The 18,289-nt window shown below is 41.8% G+C and overlaps 2 protein-coding genes across 4 annotated transcripts in view; one reads left to right on the top strand and one right to left on the bottom strand.

The window, feature by feature from the left end:
• The window catches only part of esama (endothelial cell adhesion molecule a), a 45,049-nt gene extending 41,445 nt beyond the window's left edge, over positions 1 to 3,604 (top strand). The window contains exons 6-8 of the mRNA XM_037466814.2: positions 657 to 779; positions 990 to 1,128; positions 1,266 to 3,604. Coding sequence (XP_037322711.1) covers positions 657 to 779; positions 990 to 1,128; positions 1,266 to 1,800 — 797 coding nt within the window. The 3' untranslated portion in view covers positions 1,801 to 3,604. The remainder of the gene's footprint in view (positions 1 to 656; positions 780 to 989; positions 1,129 to 1,265) is intronic.
• A 249-nt stretch (positions 3,605 to 3,853) lies between these two features.
• fez1 (fasciculation and elongation protein zeta 1 (zygin I)) lies at positions 3,854 to 17,949 on the bottom strand. Of its 3 annotated transcripts, XM_037466815.2 has the most exons (11): positions 17,830 to 17,949; positions 17,631 to 17,738; positions 14,352 to 14,692; positions 11,372 to 11,459; positions 9,666 to 9,752; positions 8,306 to 8,474; positions 6,779 to 7,092; positions 6,138 to 6,218; positions 5,130 to 5,205; positions 4,973 to 5,038; positions 3,854 to 4,806 (listed from the first exon to the last, which is right to left on the bottom strand). In XM_037466815.2, exons 3-11 carry the CDS (start codon positions 14,672 to 14,674, stop codon positions 4,790 to 4,792), a joined length of 1,221 nt encoding a protein of 406 aa, XP_037322712.2. In that variant the 5' UTR covers positions 14,675 to 14,692; positions 17,631 to 17,738; positions 17,830 to 17,949; the 3' UTR covers positions 3,854 to 4,789. The 3 variants fall into 3 exon arrangements, with proteins under 3 accessions (XP_037322712.2, XP_037322713.2, XP_037322714.2); XM_037466816.2 differs by having other exon boundaries at positions 17,631 to 17,901; XM_037466817.2 differs by lacking the exons at positions 14,352 to 14,692; positions 17,631 to 17,738; positions 17,830 to 17,949 and adding an exon at positions 11,825 to 12,042.
• Between the last annotated feature and the right edge of the window lie 340 nt (positions 17,950 to 18,289).

Raw genomic sequence — 18,289 nt, 5'->3', positions numbered from 1 at the left:
AGGTTGATTTTAAAGAAATAGTTGGACTTTGTTTGCTGAGAGTTAGATTAGTATATTTATTTTGTCAACCTTTGGACAGAAGTGAGCTCAGTGTTGATTATTATGAATTATTACTTGACTATATCTATGAATAGTAGGTGATTGTTCGCTGCTATAATTGTGGTCTGAAAATCCTAAAGAGAGCACTACTCTATAAAATGAGATATTAAGATAATCAGCATAATGGACAAACCAAAGCTGAAGCAAGTAATACTTATATATTTGTGTCCTTATATCCGTTCTTTCTTTATAAATATTTGCGGATAAAGAATGTCCTGAACATGAACATTTACTTTGAATTACATTGCTATTTTTTTCGCACTTTTTTGTTAACATACTCCATAAAAACAACAAACCTGTCCAACCCACCCCATCCACAGGCAACAATATTAATAATATTGTTATTTTAGATTGTATCATAACCAACATTAAGAATTAGCGAGGAGTTATCATACGAAGAGTAAATTGTTCTGGATAATTAAATAACGCATATCCATAATGTATAATCTGTCAATGTATTGGATCCATCTGCAGTGTGATTTTGATTTTGTTTGTCGTGTGTTTTGATGGAATAATAATGTGTACGCGCGCTCCCCCGTGTTCATTGGTGCTCGTAGACGAGATCACCGGCAGCCTGAAGCTGAGCAACATGAGCAGCAACATGTCGGGGAAGTACGTGTGCACAGCCAGCAACGCAGCCGGCTCCGAGAGCTGCTTCATCAACCTGGAGATTGTCAGCTGTACGTAGCAAAACACAAACACCACACCAAAGGTTGCACCCTGATCTTTTTCTTTTTTAGAAGCTAGTGTTTCCGATGCCACTTTACAAACTCATCTGAGGCCTTTGTCGAAAGAGGAAAATATTCCCCAAAGAAACGTGCTGATGCCATGTGGACATGCTCTGCTTTGGTGATTTGTAAGCGTTGTGTGTCCCATGACTCTTCCTGTAGCCACTAATGTGGGGATGATCGTTGGCGCCACAGTGGGCTCAGTGGTTGGCTTCATCTTCCTCCTCCTCCTCCTCTTCTGCTTTGTTTTCCTGGTGAAGAGGCGGAGGGACAACGAGGACGACATGGCAAACGAAATCAAGTGAGTTGAGAAGTAGTGCTCCACAGTGTTCTCTGTCACTATGGTTTGGCTCCTTATATTGTTCTGCATATGCCCCCCTCCCCTCCTGTCTTATTTCTTCTTCTTGTGAGTTAATTAAGTGTCCTTTCCTCCTCCAGGGAGGACGCTCAGGCTCCCAAGCGTGTGTCCTGGGCGAAGAGCGGCATGGGTTCAGATATCATCTCCAAAAACGGCACCCTGTCCTCCATCGCCTCCAGCCCCCACCATAAAGAGCGCCCCCACAGCCACAACAACCACCACCACCCGCAGCAGTACCCCCAGCGCCCACCCTCTGACACCGCCTCCATCATCACCGCCACAGGCAGCATGGCCGGCTACCGCCCGTCCCGCCAACACGGAGCGTCCACCCCCACCCACTATGGCTACAACAACAACAGCACCCTCCCACGCGGACAGGCCGGCCCCTCTGAAGGCAGCGCCAACGGGAGCTCCCTGCCCAGACCCGAGCGCTACACCCAGCTGCCCCAGGCCCAGGTGCTGCAGCAGACCTACAGTCAGCATCAGCTGCAGCTCCAGGGGGCTCCCTCCCCGCCCCCACTGCCCACCTCCACCGTCACAGCCTCCAACATCGCCCGCATGGGAGGGGTGCCCATCATGGTGCCGGCACAGAACCAGGCCGGATCTCTGGTCTAACGCCTGACCGTTCTGGCCGACTCTGTGCAGGCTGCTTAGATACTACTTTTAGCAGAATCACAGAAGATCGAGATACGAAATCCACTTATTGACGCTTAGTTTTGCGCCAAAAAGACTTTCAGACACAGACTGTTTACTTACCTTAAGCAGACCTAAGTTTTTTATACTGCATACATTGCAAACTATGTATAGATATAATGTTCATACATACATTTGTCTAGTATCTTCTTTTCAACCCTATCAAGGCATTTCTATTTTATTTGTTGTCAAATTTTGCTTTCAAATTACATATTATAATTACTATTTTACATTAATGCAATGACAAATGGACCATCAGTGTGTGTGTGTGTGTGTGTGTGTGTGTCATGAATGAGCATACAGATAGACCTGGCTGAGATATATGTTGAAATGCATATGCAGCAGAAAGAAAAACAAAACAACCGTATACATGGGATAAAGTTTAGCAAAGTATCCTAATCCTTTCTTTTTTTGGCTCTACTTCTGTCGATGTTCAACTTATAAAATGCTCTTAGACGCAGTACTTTAAATACAGATTAGCAAAAGCTTCTTAGAATATTAAGAACCATTCAGAACTGCAGAACTGCAGTAAGGTGACTTTGCCAAAACACAAGTCCAATAATGTAATATTTTCAAAGTTGCCTGCAGAATTGAAATTGTAAATATGATATTTATTATCTGATTAATGTGTAGCTAATTGTTGGCCAGAGCCTGTATGGAACCTTTAATATAGGTCATATGTTCGCCTACAACACCAGATTCTGAACCAAAGGTATCCAGTAAAACTTCTTTAGAGCAGGGGTGTTAAACTCATTGCTTTAAAGAAGTTTTGTTCTGCTTTGTTTGAAAGTGCAGGTTGGTGGGGAGACAACAATGGAAGCATATTGATTAATTACCAAAAGCCATAAGCATGACATGTATAGAGTAACCATTCCAAAGTAGTTCCATTACAAAGTAGTAGAAACAGAAAGCTAATATGAGTTTCTGTGAATACTGTTAAAGGTGCCTCGTGATACACTAAATGTGAATGTGGTAAAAAAAGAAAAAACTAATTCTAATAGAATTCATCATGAAACTTTGCCGGTTGATAACTACATAAAAGCAATTCCTTACTTTATACAAAGTCCCCGAAAATAACTCGCAGCAGTCTCCAAAGTTCTTGTTTCATTTTGAAGACACAATGTTAACAGCAGTATAAACAACATCATTTTGGCGAGGTTCACGTGTCTTTGTTCATAGTCTGCAGCTCTCCAAATGGCTGCAGACTGAACTAAGTGAGCATGTGACATGAAACGTTAAATACCGCTTCCAACAAAACAAGAGCAACCTTCACTTTGAATTTCCTACTCTGACACACAAATGGCTACTGAAAAATGACGTGGATATAAATAAGATATACAGTATACATATGCTGATAGACATATTCCCATCTATACTGCTGTACTGTCGTTACACTGGAGTATAATGTTTGTGCAAACCAAACGAATTGTCTGATCTGTAATGAATCATTTGAAACTCGGTGAAGGTAAAGCATCCTTTACACAGTGGTTATAATGGACACAAGCTCGACAGTAGTTGCTGCATCATGTTTGTATTGTTTTTATATGAATTAAAACAGAAAGAGTTCATGTGGGAAGATGGAATTGTGGAGGAAATTAGTTGGAGTTTGTACACCTAAAAAATGACATGTGAAACGGTCATTTAAGAGTGTACATTATGAACATTAGAATGTATTTAAGACACACCTTTATTTTTATACAGTGATGAGGTATAAAACACATGAGTTGGTAATGGATGGTACTGCAGGCTTAAACTGTGGTTATTGAAATGCAGTGTGCACTTGTATCCTCCATATTTATGTTGGCTTTGTAAGACATTTTCAATTAAAAGAGAAAAGATGAGTTGGGTGTTGGGGTTTTTCAACAAAGCTATTTAGGTTGCCCCGAGTTACGCATTCCCACTAATATTTAAATTGAAATTGTGAAAATAAATTCCTTGTCTTGTGTCAGAAGGTGAAGGAAGAAAGAAGCAGATGTCGTCGCCCCTAGGGTAGATCGTTTATTAGAATTTGCGATTAGCGATGTAACATTCAACTACATGGCGCAAAAGGAATTAATAAATACGCTAATATGCAAATATGCACGCCTTAATTAACATGAGCTCATCTCATCAGGGAATGACATATCCAAGGAAAAGTCAGTTATACACCTCGTGGCTGAACAGGGCGGAATGAAACAGTTAACCAGAGTAGAAAATCATCAACAGAGTTTATATCAAATATGTAGATACAAATGAAAAGACTTTTAAAAAAAAGTGCACTGGATATTCAGATAGTGAAGCGAAACAAAAAAGAAGTAAAAAGCTCTATAATGCGCTGGACTGCACCCGTAATAGTCACATGTTTCTTTTTGTCCACATGGAGCTACAGTACTCAGTTGGCAGAAAAAGGTGCATGGCTTTTGTATTCAAATGAGTTGTCATCTGAAACCATACAGGGAGATGATTATGTGTGGATGCATTTCTTTACAGTTACGCACTTATGAACCAGTGAATACGACAGACAGACTCCAGTGGTTAAGAGGTCACTTTATGAATAGGTGTCAAAACTTGGCAACGTTGAGATTCTGTTAGAGGAAAACAAAGGACAGAGAATGGAAAGTATAGAAAAGAAAGCAAAAATAAAGTTGTATCCCTGTATCAAAGTGGTGTTGGGACATTTAATAGTATGCCATGCTCCGTTAGTGAAGTCCTTTTTAAGAGTTCAGATGGTGGCCATTTTGTGTCTGGCCTGAGCTTGATGTGCGGGAGGGGGAGAGGGTGAGCTCAGCGAAAGGCAGTAGTCGTAGTTGAGGTGAGTACATGATGTCGATGGTGAGGATCCACGGTTGATAATGGTAGAAGATGGGAGGTCATGCAGCTCGGGGCCCTAGGCAAGGATGGTTGGAAAAGAGATCTCCGGCCCAGCCGTGCTTTAGGTAGGACACAAGACTGAGGGGGAACAACAGTGGATCGCTGTCAACTTCCTACTGGAAAATGCATAATACGCTTACTAATGACTCTTATTGCAGAATGAGCAAGTTTAATTTTGCAATAGCTGAATTTGCATGGCAGCAGTCTAATCCATTTATTACTTACTGCTCAAACTTGTGTTTACCTTTCAATATGTAGTCGGTAAGCAGTGTAGGCACCTTCTCACTGTCCTCTTTCATCGCATAAAGAACTATGGAGGAAATAAACCACGTCTCAACTCCTTTCAGCTAGTAATTATAAGGATTGGCCCTCAATGCAAACGTTCAGGGCCGCATACTTACTTTTTGTCAGCATCTGCAGGTCGTCAACAGTTGGAAGGGAGACTTTCTTCTCGTATGGAATGACTGTGTTTAGATACTAGTGACAGAAAGGGTTCATGCTTTACAGATGTTGAAACATTACTTCAAGATTGAAGAGTGAAATGAAAAGATTGACTGCAGTTCCATGTATTTGTGTTCGATAGGCTAACTCAGCTTGGCTTGTAGACTGAAAGGCTTGCCTTGAACTGTGCTCTCCTTCACTTCAGGCTCCTTTTTCAGTTTTTAAATCTTGATTTGTCAACATGGGATTTTTGAATGGATTATTTTTCAAATCTAGCCTACCCTTTTTTTTAAACTATATTCTTTTAAAGATCATTGCTGACATTCTGATGAAAGAAAACACAGGTCCTTTTCCTCAGAATAATAATTTACCATTGGATTATTTGAGAATGTTTCTCATTATAATTATGTAGACAGTTTATATTTATTTATAGTGGCTTCCGTTTTGTATCTTATCTAATGATGATAATTTTATTTACATCCAGCAAAAACTACAAAGACTGGAGCGAAAAAGAAAAAGAACAAACACATGACAAACACAAAATGCTGAATTCTGTTACTTTCCAAATAGCAATTACTGGAACCTTCTTTCAGTGTAGCATAGCATACTGCTATCACTTTCAACATCAAATTATATATAGTAGATCAACCTTGTCTGTCTCTGACCTCATGTGGATTGGACGCAATGATGTACATTTACTACTGGAGTGGGGTTTGTGACCTTAGAGGGTTAGTGCACTAACTTACTACCTTCCAGTCACACTACCATAGTAGCAGTTCCAATTCATTGAATACTTTCAGTCTGTATTGGATGCACATTTTTCTGTAAAACTGCAACCACATTACTAGATACATGATAATTATTATTAAAAACAGACATAATGGGCACTTGTGAGGTGATTGTTAGTATATATTATCATGTAACCATTGTAACTGTGTTACAAGATGGCCTTTGACCTGTGACCTTACCTGTTTGTCATTTCCTGTGCTTCCAAATGTCTGTCTGATGCCCGTCTGCAGGATGTTAGACAGTCCCTCCATGCTGAAACGCTGCAGGTCGCAACCAGGACACAAAGACAGACCATTGATACACGATACTGATCATCATGTCTTGATCAAGCTGATCTGCAGTATTTTGCTGACAGTACACGCCTAGCAGCATCTCGTGGAAACAGAACTTTTTGTGTCATTTATAAATCTGTACATTCATATTAATGTAGTCATTCAGCCTCAGGTACCAAGCAGTCGCCACATAACAACACTAGTGCTGCGATGCATGGCGGGAAAGTCCATTAGATCCCGGCTAGGCTGTTACTGTATACAGAGGAATGGTCACTTTAGCGTCTTTCCTGGAAGATCCTTAAGAGGCTAATGGGCCTGAGATCCATTATGCTCAGTCCGAGGGAGGAAAGAGGAGAGTTGTCAGCCACTTTGGTTTCCCTTTTTTCTTATTTAACTTAGTAATAAACCACAATGCACATGTGCACAACACCATAGTGGAAGCAAAGTTAACAAAGTTGAGAGCAAACAGTTGTAGTACACACAGTGACCTCATATAAATAATTCAGTGGTGTGTAAAACAGGCACGACCATCCTTTCCTGTCTCTCACCTTGACAGGCATGCTCCCTGCCTTCTCTGAGTTGCCGGCGGAGGTGGTATTCCCTCCGTTCTCGGGTGATGTCACGCCCCCCTGCAGGCTCAGGGCCTTGTCCCGGCGCCGGCGTTTGCTGCTGTCCCGTTGCTCCTTCTGCCTGTTCTGCACCTCCATCAGGGCTGTGATGAACGTGTTCTTCACCTCTTTCTCAAACTCCAGCTCCTCCCGCCGAGCCAGCTGGCTGACGAGCTCTTCTGAGTACTCAAGGATGGCGGCCTCTACCCTATGCAGCAGTTCGACGAGTGCTGAGCTGGGCATCAGGCTGAGGCCTGCAGAGAAGTCCTTGTAGCTAAACATTACTGTTGTGATGTACTTTGGGTGGTGCAAACAACACAACTTAATATTCAAGCAGCTATTATCAACTAAAAACAAAAGTTACACATTATGTAACTACAGTTCTACGAATCCTGGAGGTTACACACTAGATATACTTTGGAACTTTATTTCTATTTCCTCCTTACTGACAGCCAGAGGTAGGGTTTTCACAACGGGTGACTTATACCAACGAGGGATCCCAAGAAGCCACAAAGTCTAATTCCTGCCTGGTCTGGTGCCTTTAAGACTGCCGACCAGAACGTTTCCCCGGTTCCACAGGGACTCTACATTAGTGCAAACTGGCTGCAGAAGCGTTTGGCTGTCTCCTGCTGCAGGACAGTTGAGAGGGCCAGCGTGAGGTGAGAAAGGGAGTTGCCAATAGGGCCAATGTGGGCTTGGGCCCTTGAGTGTAGGTCATCTGTGAGCCGAGGGCATGTAGAGTCTCCTCAGGGGAAAGAACGAGGGACGCAATAGTCGGCTCAACGGGTGGCATACAGACTGGGCCAATGTAGCCGCGTCGTTCATGGCACTAAGGGTTCTGCCATCCAATGTGAGACGGGACACTCACATTGCGACGTCCCAGCGACTGAGCTTCGCAGCCTTTGGAGGGAAAAACTGGCAACTGGGACCGGTGGTCTCAAGGCTACAGGTAACAAACGTCACTAGACAGTTGCAATTCAGTGAATGCTACCACGGTAGCATCCTGCAATGCAAGAAGATGAAAAAGGACTGATCTCAAATCCCGACTTTTATACTATGGAGGTCACCAGAGGTCGCAAGTGACTTTGTTGTTATTAAATACTTGACATTTGACTTTTTAATGCTAGTGTAAAATTGAGAGTTGGCCACTGAATATGAGTGAAAACAACTTGTGAGATGGATGCAATTTGTACATGTTTGTCCTTAACTAGGTCAGACCCCTTTTCCATGCACTCATTTTAACTCTTTTGTGTGGGATAATCTATAAATATGAATGCCAAAGGCATTGAGGGGGATTTCAACTTGTAACCAAAAGGCTGGGCCAGAAAAGATTCCCTTCCACAAAAGTAACTCCAAAAGGAACAATGTTTTGACAGGACAAAATGAACAAATGACTCAATGATCATCTGCTGCCAAAGTGTTAGTTAACCTCTTGCATTAATTGGTGTAATATGGATTATTTATTACCTTCGTAGGAGCAGTTGTTGTTGGAAGCCAGTGACAGCTGCCTGATCTCGTCCAGCAGGGAGGGGTTGGTTCTGGAGGAGCAAGGGCTGCTCTCCTCTTCATCCTCCTCCTCCTCAGTTTCCCCAGGATCTGGAGAGTTCTCCATCATCTCGACTATCTCCTCAATGACCTTGAGGGCAGAGAGAGATGGAAGCATACAGGAAGACAGGTGAATAGAAAAGGAGAGAGATTAGGGGTGAGTAAACATGCATCCATAACACCATCCACATGTCAGTGGATAAGTGTACATATCAAACTTAAATTTGATTTAGTCGTCTGCCCATGTCTTTTACCAGAACAATGTAGTGCCTTCCAGCGCGCCTCGCTGTGTTACAGGACACAAGTTGGACATGAAGAGCATTGCTTTCAAAAGTGTGCAGGCGAGAAAGACCGAATCCAAATCGTGTCTTGGGGGTAATTTACGTCCCTTTGCTTTCTTCTCTTGTCATGCTTACATTGTAAATGACAAGGAGCAATACCAAGAGGAGAGATTTTCTTTCACTTTTTGATGGAAAAACACTTTCTCTGGCTTGATAATCAAACGCCTTTTCATAGTGCTAAGTTAGAGAATCATTGCCCTGTTTTGCTGAAGGTTTTAAGGTCAGAGGGCAAGCAGGATGTGCCGAGCAGGCAGACACGAGTCTGACAAAGAGGGAGTTAGGGACGATTAGAAGACCCTTAACTCGCATGTGACTGGGTCTTGTGTGGTGGGGGAAGAACTTGCTCCCCTCAACACCAGTTTAGGACCAATAGAAATCTTTCCTTTTCTCTCTTACAAGGGTTATAAAACATGACGTTCTTCCTCATGTTAGTCAGTGGTCCTTCCGGCCTGCGGGCCGACAGAACTGCTCCTGCCTTTGCAAACGCAGCGCTGATGATCTGACAAATAAATCTCCCAGAAGGAGAGAGGTTGTTGGGCTGAATTCTCCCAGACGTCCCCATCCAGGCTGCACATTTTTGAACACCTTCGATTCGTTTGTTCGCTCCTTCTCTTTTTAAATGATATCTCTAACATGCTTTCGTCTCGGGCCATGAGCACATTTCTACCATTCTAGCCACCCGTGTTACCTGTGACATTTTCAATCCAATCAAGTTGATTTCCTAATGTTACTCATTGCCTAAAATAAGATTATTAATTCCAACACAGAAATGATTGTAAACAAAAATGTGCGCTGTCTGAAGTTCTGACATCACACCGTAGTTTCTTTATTCTCTTTATAAAAACCACTACACTGACCAACTGCAGTTCGATCCCACACACACACACACACACACACACACACACACACACACACACACACACACACACACACACACACACCTGATCAGCTGTGATGAGTGGCTCTTCCTTCAGGCAGTTGGCATTGTCATTCTTCTCGTTCATCTCTTCTTCCTCTTTTTCGTGGATCTGCGGAATGTGAGATGAAACATGTGAAAATCAAACAGATTGTCATTGACGGCGTGTCTTTTTAATTTCATCTGCATTGGAGTAATAAACCAAATCCACAATATATTTCTAAAAGAACTCTGCTGGAAAGGAGAGTCTTATGCTTAAGTATTTGAAAGGTTTGACATTATTCAGTCTCACTTCAATAAACTATTTAATATTCCATTTGTGAAAATGTTTTATTTATTGATTATTTGCTAAATAGAACCTTTGTACAGTGTGATAGTGAAGAAATCTTTCATGTATAGAAATCTATGAAATTGTCTGTAGGGACGGTGATTCCAGAACACAGTGGTTATAACCTGTCAATCCAAAGGTAGCCTCAATCATGGCCTGCTTTTGGTTCTATTTGATTGTATTTTGACCATCACTTCCTAAGTAAACATCATGTTGTATTGAAGACTTGAAACTAGAGATTGAAACTCTTGTCTACATTGTTCTTCTTTTACTGCTTCTACACAACCAGAGGAGTTGCTTGAACTGTGGGCGTTAAAGAGAATGCAGGCTTAACACATGAAACATTGGTTTTACTATTCAGAAATGGAGGTGGCCACCTTTGTCAACAGAGATTTGGTTTAGACGGTTCCCTGATGTAAAATCACAATATTGATTCAGTGTCATCTAGTGCCATCATCAGGGCAACCTGTGAATTTTTCCACCACTTGAAAAAATGACATAATTCTCCCTATAAAAAAAGATGCATACTGTGGTATACACCTACACTGTCTCATAGGTAAGCACGGTAGCTGTCTACACATCTCTCTCCATCTCCCCACCTCATTGGGAAGTGTTTTCTGGATTAATGAGCATTCAGGAAACTAACAACTAACATGCTAAACTCATACATTTTAAAAAGTATACCTGCTAAACAGCATTATGTTAAATTTGTTGCAAAGCCCTGCTTCGCCAAACAGCCTTCCAGTGATACAAGCACGGCTGTAGATGTTATCCCCCTTGATTATTTATTTAGCATAATAGTAAAAAAGATTGTGAAATAAGATTGAGTTAGTTAAAGATAGTTAAAGATAGATAGTTGTTAAAAAATAGATAATTAAAAAATAATAACACAAAGTGTGCACATGATGAGAACATTCTCTATGTCTTGGGATATATAGGCGTGTGTTGGTATATACCTATAAATAGAAATGCCGACCATTCAACTGATCGCAGCATCTGAGCCCCACAGTGCATTGTCACAAGAGCCCTGTGGGGCTTAAACGTCTGCTCTGGCCTTGACCAGTCCAAACATGGCCTAGCCTGCTAAGTGCCTGCTCTCCATGTTCCATGCGAGAAACAGCCAATAAAGCGAGGGGAGGAGGAGGCCGAGTTGGCCTGAAAGGGGCAGGGTTCCATGTCTTTGGAGTAAACATTAGATCAAGCCTCAGAAAGAAGAAATCAGCCCTCTAGTTTTGGCACCTCGAATGGAAAATAAGGCTTATTTTAGAGTAAAGGAAGTGTGTCTGAAAGGCAATACCCAAATTATATTTGTCTTTCCGAATATCAAAAAGAATGCCACTCAAAATTGGGCCAATAGCAGATGAAAATAGAATAAAAATAGAAATATTTGGTGTAACACCTACCTCGAGCTCAGAAAGATTGCCGTTGAGTCCCTCTGAGTCGCTGCCGTCCCAGGTGGAGCTATAGTTATCAGTTAGAGCATCCCAAACACTGCAGAGCAACACATAGACACATACATGCACACATTAGCAGGGGCAAGAACCATAGAAATATAGAAGAAAATAATATACTATTCTGGCAACATATATAAAGGACTCAAGCTGGTGAAGGCACATACAGTGATATAGTAATAAAAAAGTATTTGGCGAGGTTTAGTGTTTTGTTTCATCTCTCTGGCTATAAGGATGTCTACAGAGCCCTCTATTCAGCAGCCTGCAACATAGTCAATATTTCAATGTGGAAAGTCAATGATGGAGGTCAATACAAAGAGCTGGAGGCTGTAGAGGAACAATAAAAAATCAGCTTACTACTCAGGAAAAGGTATCCTTTGCAGAGATTTAGATAAAGCTTCTCACATCATCGTGCCACCCGACTGTGACTGCAACCCGTAGCAAGCGCCTGTCGAAGGACGAATGGCACTGGGAGAGAAGTCTCCTTTGTGCTTTTTCCCTCCTCCGCTAAGAGGCTGGCTCAGGCCTACCCCCTGCTCCAAGTGGCACTGCCCACACCCGGACTCACAGTGGCCACCATTCAGCCAAACGCTGAGCTCACCAGGCATGCCTGCATGTCATTACTGCCTGCACCAGCACATAGACAGGTTCAAAGTTCCCACTCGCTTAGCTTCAACTTCAAAAGAAGGAAGTAATAACAAATATTGTCCAGAATGAAAATATGATTAACCCTAGTAAACATTTTCCTGTATATATTGCAATACATTATCACAGTCCCTTTCAGAACATTAGTTGAGATGAGTTTGTGAGCTTAATGTAGCTACAGTCAGTTAGCTTAGCTTAACATAAAACAGGAAAACAATGGCAAACTTGCTTGGCTCAGGCTGAAGGTGAACACATCTACGGACCTGTGAAATGAGGATTTGTTGTTTTAAAGTGGTTATGCAGGCCGTCTGTAGCTTCTTACACTGTTTCAGGATCAACAATTGAAAATGTTGTCAAACTAAGTGTATTTCAAACATTTAACATCACAGACATTTCAATTTTTTATTGGGGGGGTGGATGACTGTTGATGACTGAAAATGTCAACAGGTTGTCTGTTTGAGAAAGCAAAGAAGTAGTAGGATTACATTTTATTGGTGACCTAACTGTCACGGTTCAATGTTTGAGAAATAAGAGGCCTGACTGCTGCTTGTTCACAGCAAACTTGAAAAAAAGAAAATATTAAGACATGGTTTAACTGCACTATAGAGTCCTTGTTTACCTGAAATGTGTTAAAAAAGATAAAAATGTGTAATTAATTGTAATTCATTTTGAGTTAACTATAACATAAATGTGATTAATCGCGATTAAATATTTTAATCATCTGACAGCACTAATTTATATCCTACTCTGTAATCACCACTAAACTATTGAAATGCTCTCACGCACACTACTGTGACACTTACACATACTCTGATATACCTATGCACGCACAAATATAAAATATTATACATACTCATCTGAAAGACTTACACGTACAAATGAGAAACACGCGCATACATATATACTGCTGTGTCATTTACACATACATGAAATGCTTACATGCATAGAAGTGAAACATTTTTATGTATCTATTTGAAACACTCATGCATGCACCTTGAAAAGGTTGTATGAATATATATATATATATATATATATATATATATATATATATATATATATATATTAAATATTGTTGATTACTTATACATGCATTACTGAGTCTCTTGCATATGATTACAAAGATATAAATAGTTTAGATACATATGCAAGCGCTTCACATGTATTCATATGAGTAATCTCACTAGTGAATGTAGGCGCATCAGGGACATGTTTGGTCACATAGGCCAGCAGGATCTGGATCTGGTCCTGCTTTATTTCTTGGGCCGCAGCCAAAGAAGACAAATCAGCAATTGGGGATTAGGCCAAAATTTCCAGCATACTGTTTTCAGCCAAACAGCAGATTTACATTTCTGCTTATTATTTATGTGGGTGTGTACGAGTCTTTAAATGAGAACAGATATTTCCCCTTAATGCCGTAACACAACGCAATATTCTTCAATCATTAAAGTATTAATTTCTATTCTATGTTGATATAGAGTTGAACATATACTGTATGTAGTGAATGAGAATCACTTTTTTTTAAATCCCAGTATGTCCCAGTATGGATTATGGATTATGGATTGTTATGAACAGGGGGGAACAATGAGTCATCGCTAATGTCAACAGTTGTTATGTTTGACTGGAGTGATTTCCTAATCAGTGCAACAGCAGCTCACTGTAGGGCAATAGGTATCTGTCTGGGTCCTAACATGCCGATCACTGTAGTACTACAGGACCACATCCACCATCAGCCCCATGGCCTGCACTCACTAATTAGTCAAAGCTCTAGTCATCAATACAAACTCATTTAAAAAGGAAGTTTAATAGTGTTTGACTAATAATATGATTGCCATCCGCAAAGATCTCCTCTTACACCTACGGTCGGGCTATTTTTAGCCCGATTCATATCCCCACAGTGTGAAGACGTGTGTGTTTCCGCCTCAGAGCTTGCTAGCGAGAGGAGGATCTGGCAGTCAGCTGGTGAAGAGGGAGGCAGAGACAGAGACACACCGACAGGGCCAAAGCTAACAGAGGCGTACAACGCTGCATACATTCAATTATTCAGAATGGCTGTGGAGCACATGTGTGGAAATATTTAGGCCTTTGTTGTGTGGGACATGCCAAGCCATTGTTTTGGGCTTTGAGGGTGTGTTGTGCATGGTATTAATAGCCAAATAATACCTGCATTTTAGTGTGTGCATTTTACATAAAATATGCACATTGAGGCTTGAAATATAATATTAACATACTGACGAAAGCAATGCAAATACTATGAATATCTTGACATATCACATCAATTGTCACTCACTCTTCATCCTGCAGCCGCTCCTCATCCTCTTGGTTGTGCGACTGGTTGCGTATGGGTGCCAGGCCCTCCGTCTTGGTGTTGTAATTGTGGAAGCACACGTTGAGCTTCTCGTCAAACTCGTTGACCAGGTCCTCCATCGACTTGAAGCTCATCATCTCAGAGAAGTTCTCCAGCTCAGAGAAATCCTCGCGGGTGATGGAAGCCAGTGGGACGGTGGTGGTGGAGTAAGAAGTGTGTTTGAGAGCTGGGCGGTCCAGCTCATCCATGTGGCAGGGACGGAGGTCCTCAAACTCCTCATCCAAACACACGAGAGGGGCTTCCATGGTGTTTGTCTCTGAACCCTGCACAGAAAGAGTGGCGATTTAGACATTTCTGTTTGCTAAGTCAGCACACCTTATAAAACTAGTGTTTCAAATTTCATCACAAGTTTCCTGAGGAAATATGGCAACTGTTGCAGACACGACAATTCTTGGCAGTACAGTATCAACTTGGGAGGGCAAGGTCCATTAATGCATTGAGTGCTCCAATCTGTAAAGTGTGTAACACAGATCTGACCAACCTTTCAGTTACTCAATGGGGTCATTTGCTATTACAGTTCTCCAAAAGGCAAAATACTTTTCCTCCATAATTTGCATTTTTGTGTAAAATGGTCAGTAGAAATACCACAATTAAAATCTACATAAAACTATAAAACACAAATGCGGATGTGCAACGATGATTGACGGGTTATATTTAGGTCGTTGTTGTCAGTAGCAAGTCTCCTTTAAACATACAATATATCCTGTGGCTAGTTCAGGGGCAAGCTGAGCATATCTCCAATCCAAGCAAGGAGCCATCCTTCAAACATGGAGAAAGAAGTAGTAAGTAAGCATGTGCGCCATCATAGCGAACACTGGGCCTGTAGGGAAAAACCTGATCAAAAAGAGTACAGAAGTCTGGATCCGATCCACAGACATCCCAGAAGGATTTGTCGGGCATCTCCTAAAGCAGGTTTCCTCACCTCATGTGGAATGACACCATGTGGTCGAGACAAAGAGGAGATGGAGGTAGATGTGCCAGAAGGGGACCAGGTCCCAGAGGGGGCCAGACCAGTTGGCTTTACTGGTAAACCACAGTTAATTAACTGCATCCTCTGGGAATTAAACTGATGAGTTTTTCAAGATTCTGGGACATGAAGTGTTGGCATTATATTAGTGTAGAATATATTAGAGTAAGGCTAGTATTTAGTGCTTGTCAAGTGTTCCTTTCAGAAATTTGATGAATATATATTTAGATGTATGGGTCTAAAAATCTTTTCTTCAAGAAGTTGTGCCATAAATGGAGTCAAATGGTTATAATGCTTCTCTGGGAGTGAGGGATGGACTTATGTAACTGCCAGGATAAACTTCCACATCAATGATCTCCCCACACGTTTGGGGTTCTAGGACAAAATTACTTAAAAATAAAATGGAAAAAGGACAAAAACAAGATATAGCAAGTTTCTTTAATTTGCATTTGAACACATCCTTTCTGTATTTACCTTTCACCTATCAGTATATTTGGACGGGACAAGTCGAAAGAAACAGGGAGACTTTCCAGAGCAGTGTACGATGTTCTGTAGACGTCCCATCAGGAATCAGTGTACTTATTATTCCAAAAGAGCATCCATGACAACACACCAGTAAACATAAAACAATGAGTAGTCAGTGTCATCATTCCAACTTATTTTCCAGGACTTGACTACGGTTGAAAACATTTTGGAATCAGAGGGTTGTGCCGTCCAACGACTAATTCTACTAACACTTTTTCTTCTCATCTTCATCTTTAATGATGAGTTTAATATGATTTTAAATAATATATATTTTTTTATAATTGATTATCTTGAATTGGAAATGAAATCGTATCTTATTAAGCAGAATGAATGGATGTAAACCATTAAAGAAGCAGCATCCTTCTTGTGGAAGACTTCATGCTGCAGTCCGACTTTTCAGAGAAGTTGTTCCTCATTCGGTTTGTCTGACGCAGTGTAATTACAGTAGTAAAGCCTGAACCTTCTCCTTGGTGCTTTGCTGGACCGTGGCCTGGCCTAAGAGGGTGAGTACAGAGGAGTCATTTAAAAACAAGCTTGTGCAAGCCTCTTCCTCCCCATCACACCACTCAGCAAAGTGCTGAGAGTCTCCCTACATCTCCCTCCTCTCCATACTGTGGGTTCCCTTTTTAATTGCGTCTGCTTCATCTTTGACTTACAGTCGATCTCTAATGTCTCTGCTGAGAAAGTGACTCCATGTTGAGTGAATCCTTGCTGCGGAGAAATGAACCATGTTTGTTGTTTGGTCTCACATGAGGAGCATTTGGAACTGACTATAACCTTGCCACAGAGACTGCTGGCACTTCTGTGCTCATATTGGGAACATTTCCAGTACTGGCTCCGTTGACTCAGGAAGATGTTCTTCTAGCATTAAAAGCCGGTTTGAAATCACAGCATCCACATTAAAGCAGGCGTTGGTTGGGATGCTGAGTGTTGTTGTGGGGGACAGGGACTCAATGTACAATACTGTTTGTTTTGGGATGTGACCTTCAGAGCCAGAAGTGGTGGTGGTCTCAGGTGTGTCCTCGTGCTCCACATGCATGCAGGTATTAAAAAGAGCCAATCACAAGAGCTCATCAGAGGTTATTTAATGCAATGGAGCCAAAACTCATCCAATTACTCTGTGGCATGGATGATCACAACTACTACTGTCCAAACAACACATCCAACACCTATTCAACTAAAAGGATTGCATGGATGACGCCATCCTCCTTGTCAAAGGCGCAATCTCTTTTAAATTTTTAATGTGGGTTACTTATTTCCCAATGAAGACTGTTATTTGTGCGAGAACAGTGCCGACACTTTGACAAGGGCTATTTAAATCAAGCCGCTTTGCATCAAGAACATGCAATGAAATCATTGTTTATTAATTAAATGTATTATGATACCTGGCTTGACCAAAATAAAGTCTGTGTTAAAAATGTTTGTAAAATAACTCTGTCCCACAATAATATAACTGAAACAGATTGTAATTCAAACCATTATTCTGACTGCCGTGGCAGAAATGGAAGCGAGTGCATGTGATCAGCTCATCAGAGGGAGAGAAAAAAATAGAGGAGAGTGGGGGAGGGAAAGCAGAGCAGTGAAGAGCGAGGAAGGAGAGATGGAGGAAACCATGGTTACAAGGCAGGGATGAAGGGAAGATGAGGCACAACAAGGAAGACCGAGAGCAGGTCAGGGCTGTGAGGAGGAAGAGCAGGAAGACAGATTACCTGCAGGAGATGTGCCGCTGTTGTTCTAGCGCGGTGTGGAGGCAGGATCTTCTCACAAGAGGAGAATCTGTGCCCAGGCCTCCTTCCGCTGCAAAGCACCAGCTGTCACTGTCATTCCAGGGTGGAAGCGAGAGAAACAGAATCAGTGAGGTGAAGACGGCAGCGTGGTGTGAGCTCTGGTTTGTATCCCTTCCCTCACCCGTTAGCCCACAGGCGCCCTTGTCATTCCTCCCACAGCCCGTTGTTTTGCGATCAATGGAAGCCAGCTCAGCTCACACTGAGCCTGCGCACTGCCAAGCCTCCAACCACATTAGCCCCCCCCCCCCCCCCCCTCCCTCCATCCATTGCTTCCCTCACTCTCCTCTGCTTTTGCCTTTGTCCCTGCCGCCTCCCTCCTCCTACTTCCCTCCCTCCTTACCCATTAATTCCCCAATATTCATGAGGACAGAAGGAGGGAGTAGGAGGGAGGAGGTTTGGGGGAAGGAAGTGTTTGTAGCAAGGTGGCACATTGTTCATCGCTCACATCTTCTGCAATGAGTCTTGATTAGAAATGACATTATTACTTATTATTATGAACTATTCTATGTGTGTGAAAACTTTAGGTTCATAAATAATTTAAAATTAAGTCATTGTTGGAGATGTTATATTATTATGAGACT

The sequence above is a fragment of the Pungitius pungitius genome, chromosome 16 (genome assembly GCF_949316345.1).
Source record: "Pungitius pungitius chromosome 16, fPunPun2.1, whole genome shotgun sequence".
Lineage (NCBI taxonomy): Eukaryota > Metazoa > Chordata > Actinopteri > Perciformes > Gasterosteidae > Pungitius > Pungitius pungitius.
Note: the sequence above shows the minus strand (reverse complement) of the source record. Positions and strands in the feature narration are given on the sequence as shown.

Coding starts and splice junctions, on each gene's coding strand:
- fez1 (XM_037466815.2), bottom strand. CDS start 14,674: ATGGAAGCCCCTCTCGTGTGTTTGGATGAGGAGTTTGAGGACCTCCGT. Junction 11,460..14,351: donor GAGCGGCTGCAGGATGAAGA/GTGAGTGACAAT, acceptor GTTGCTCTGCAG/TGTTTGGGATGCTCTAACTG. Junction 9,753..11,371: donor GCAATCTTTCTGAGCTCGAG/GTAGGTGTTACA, acceptor CACATTCCGCAG/ATCCACGAAAAAGAGGAAGA.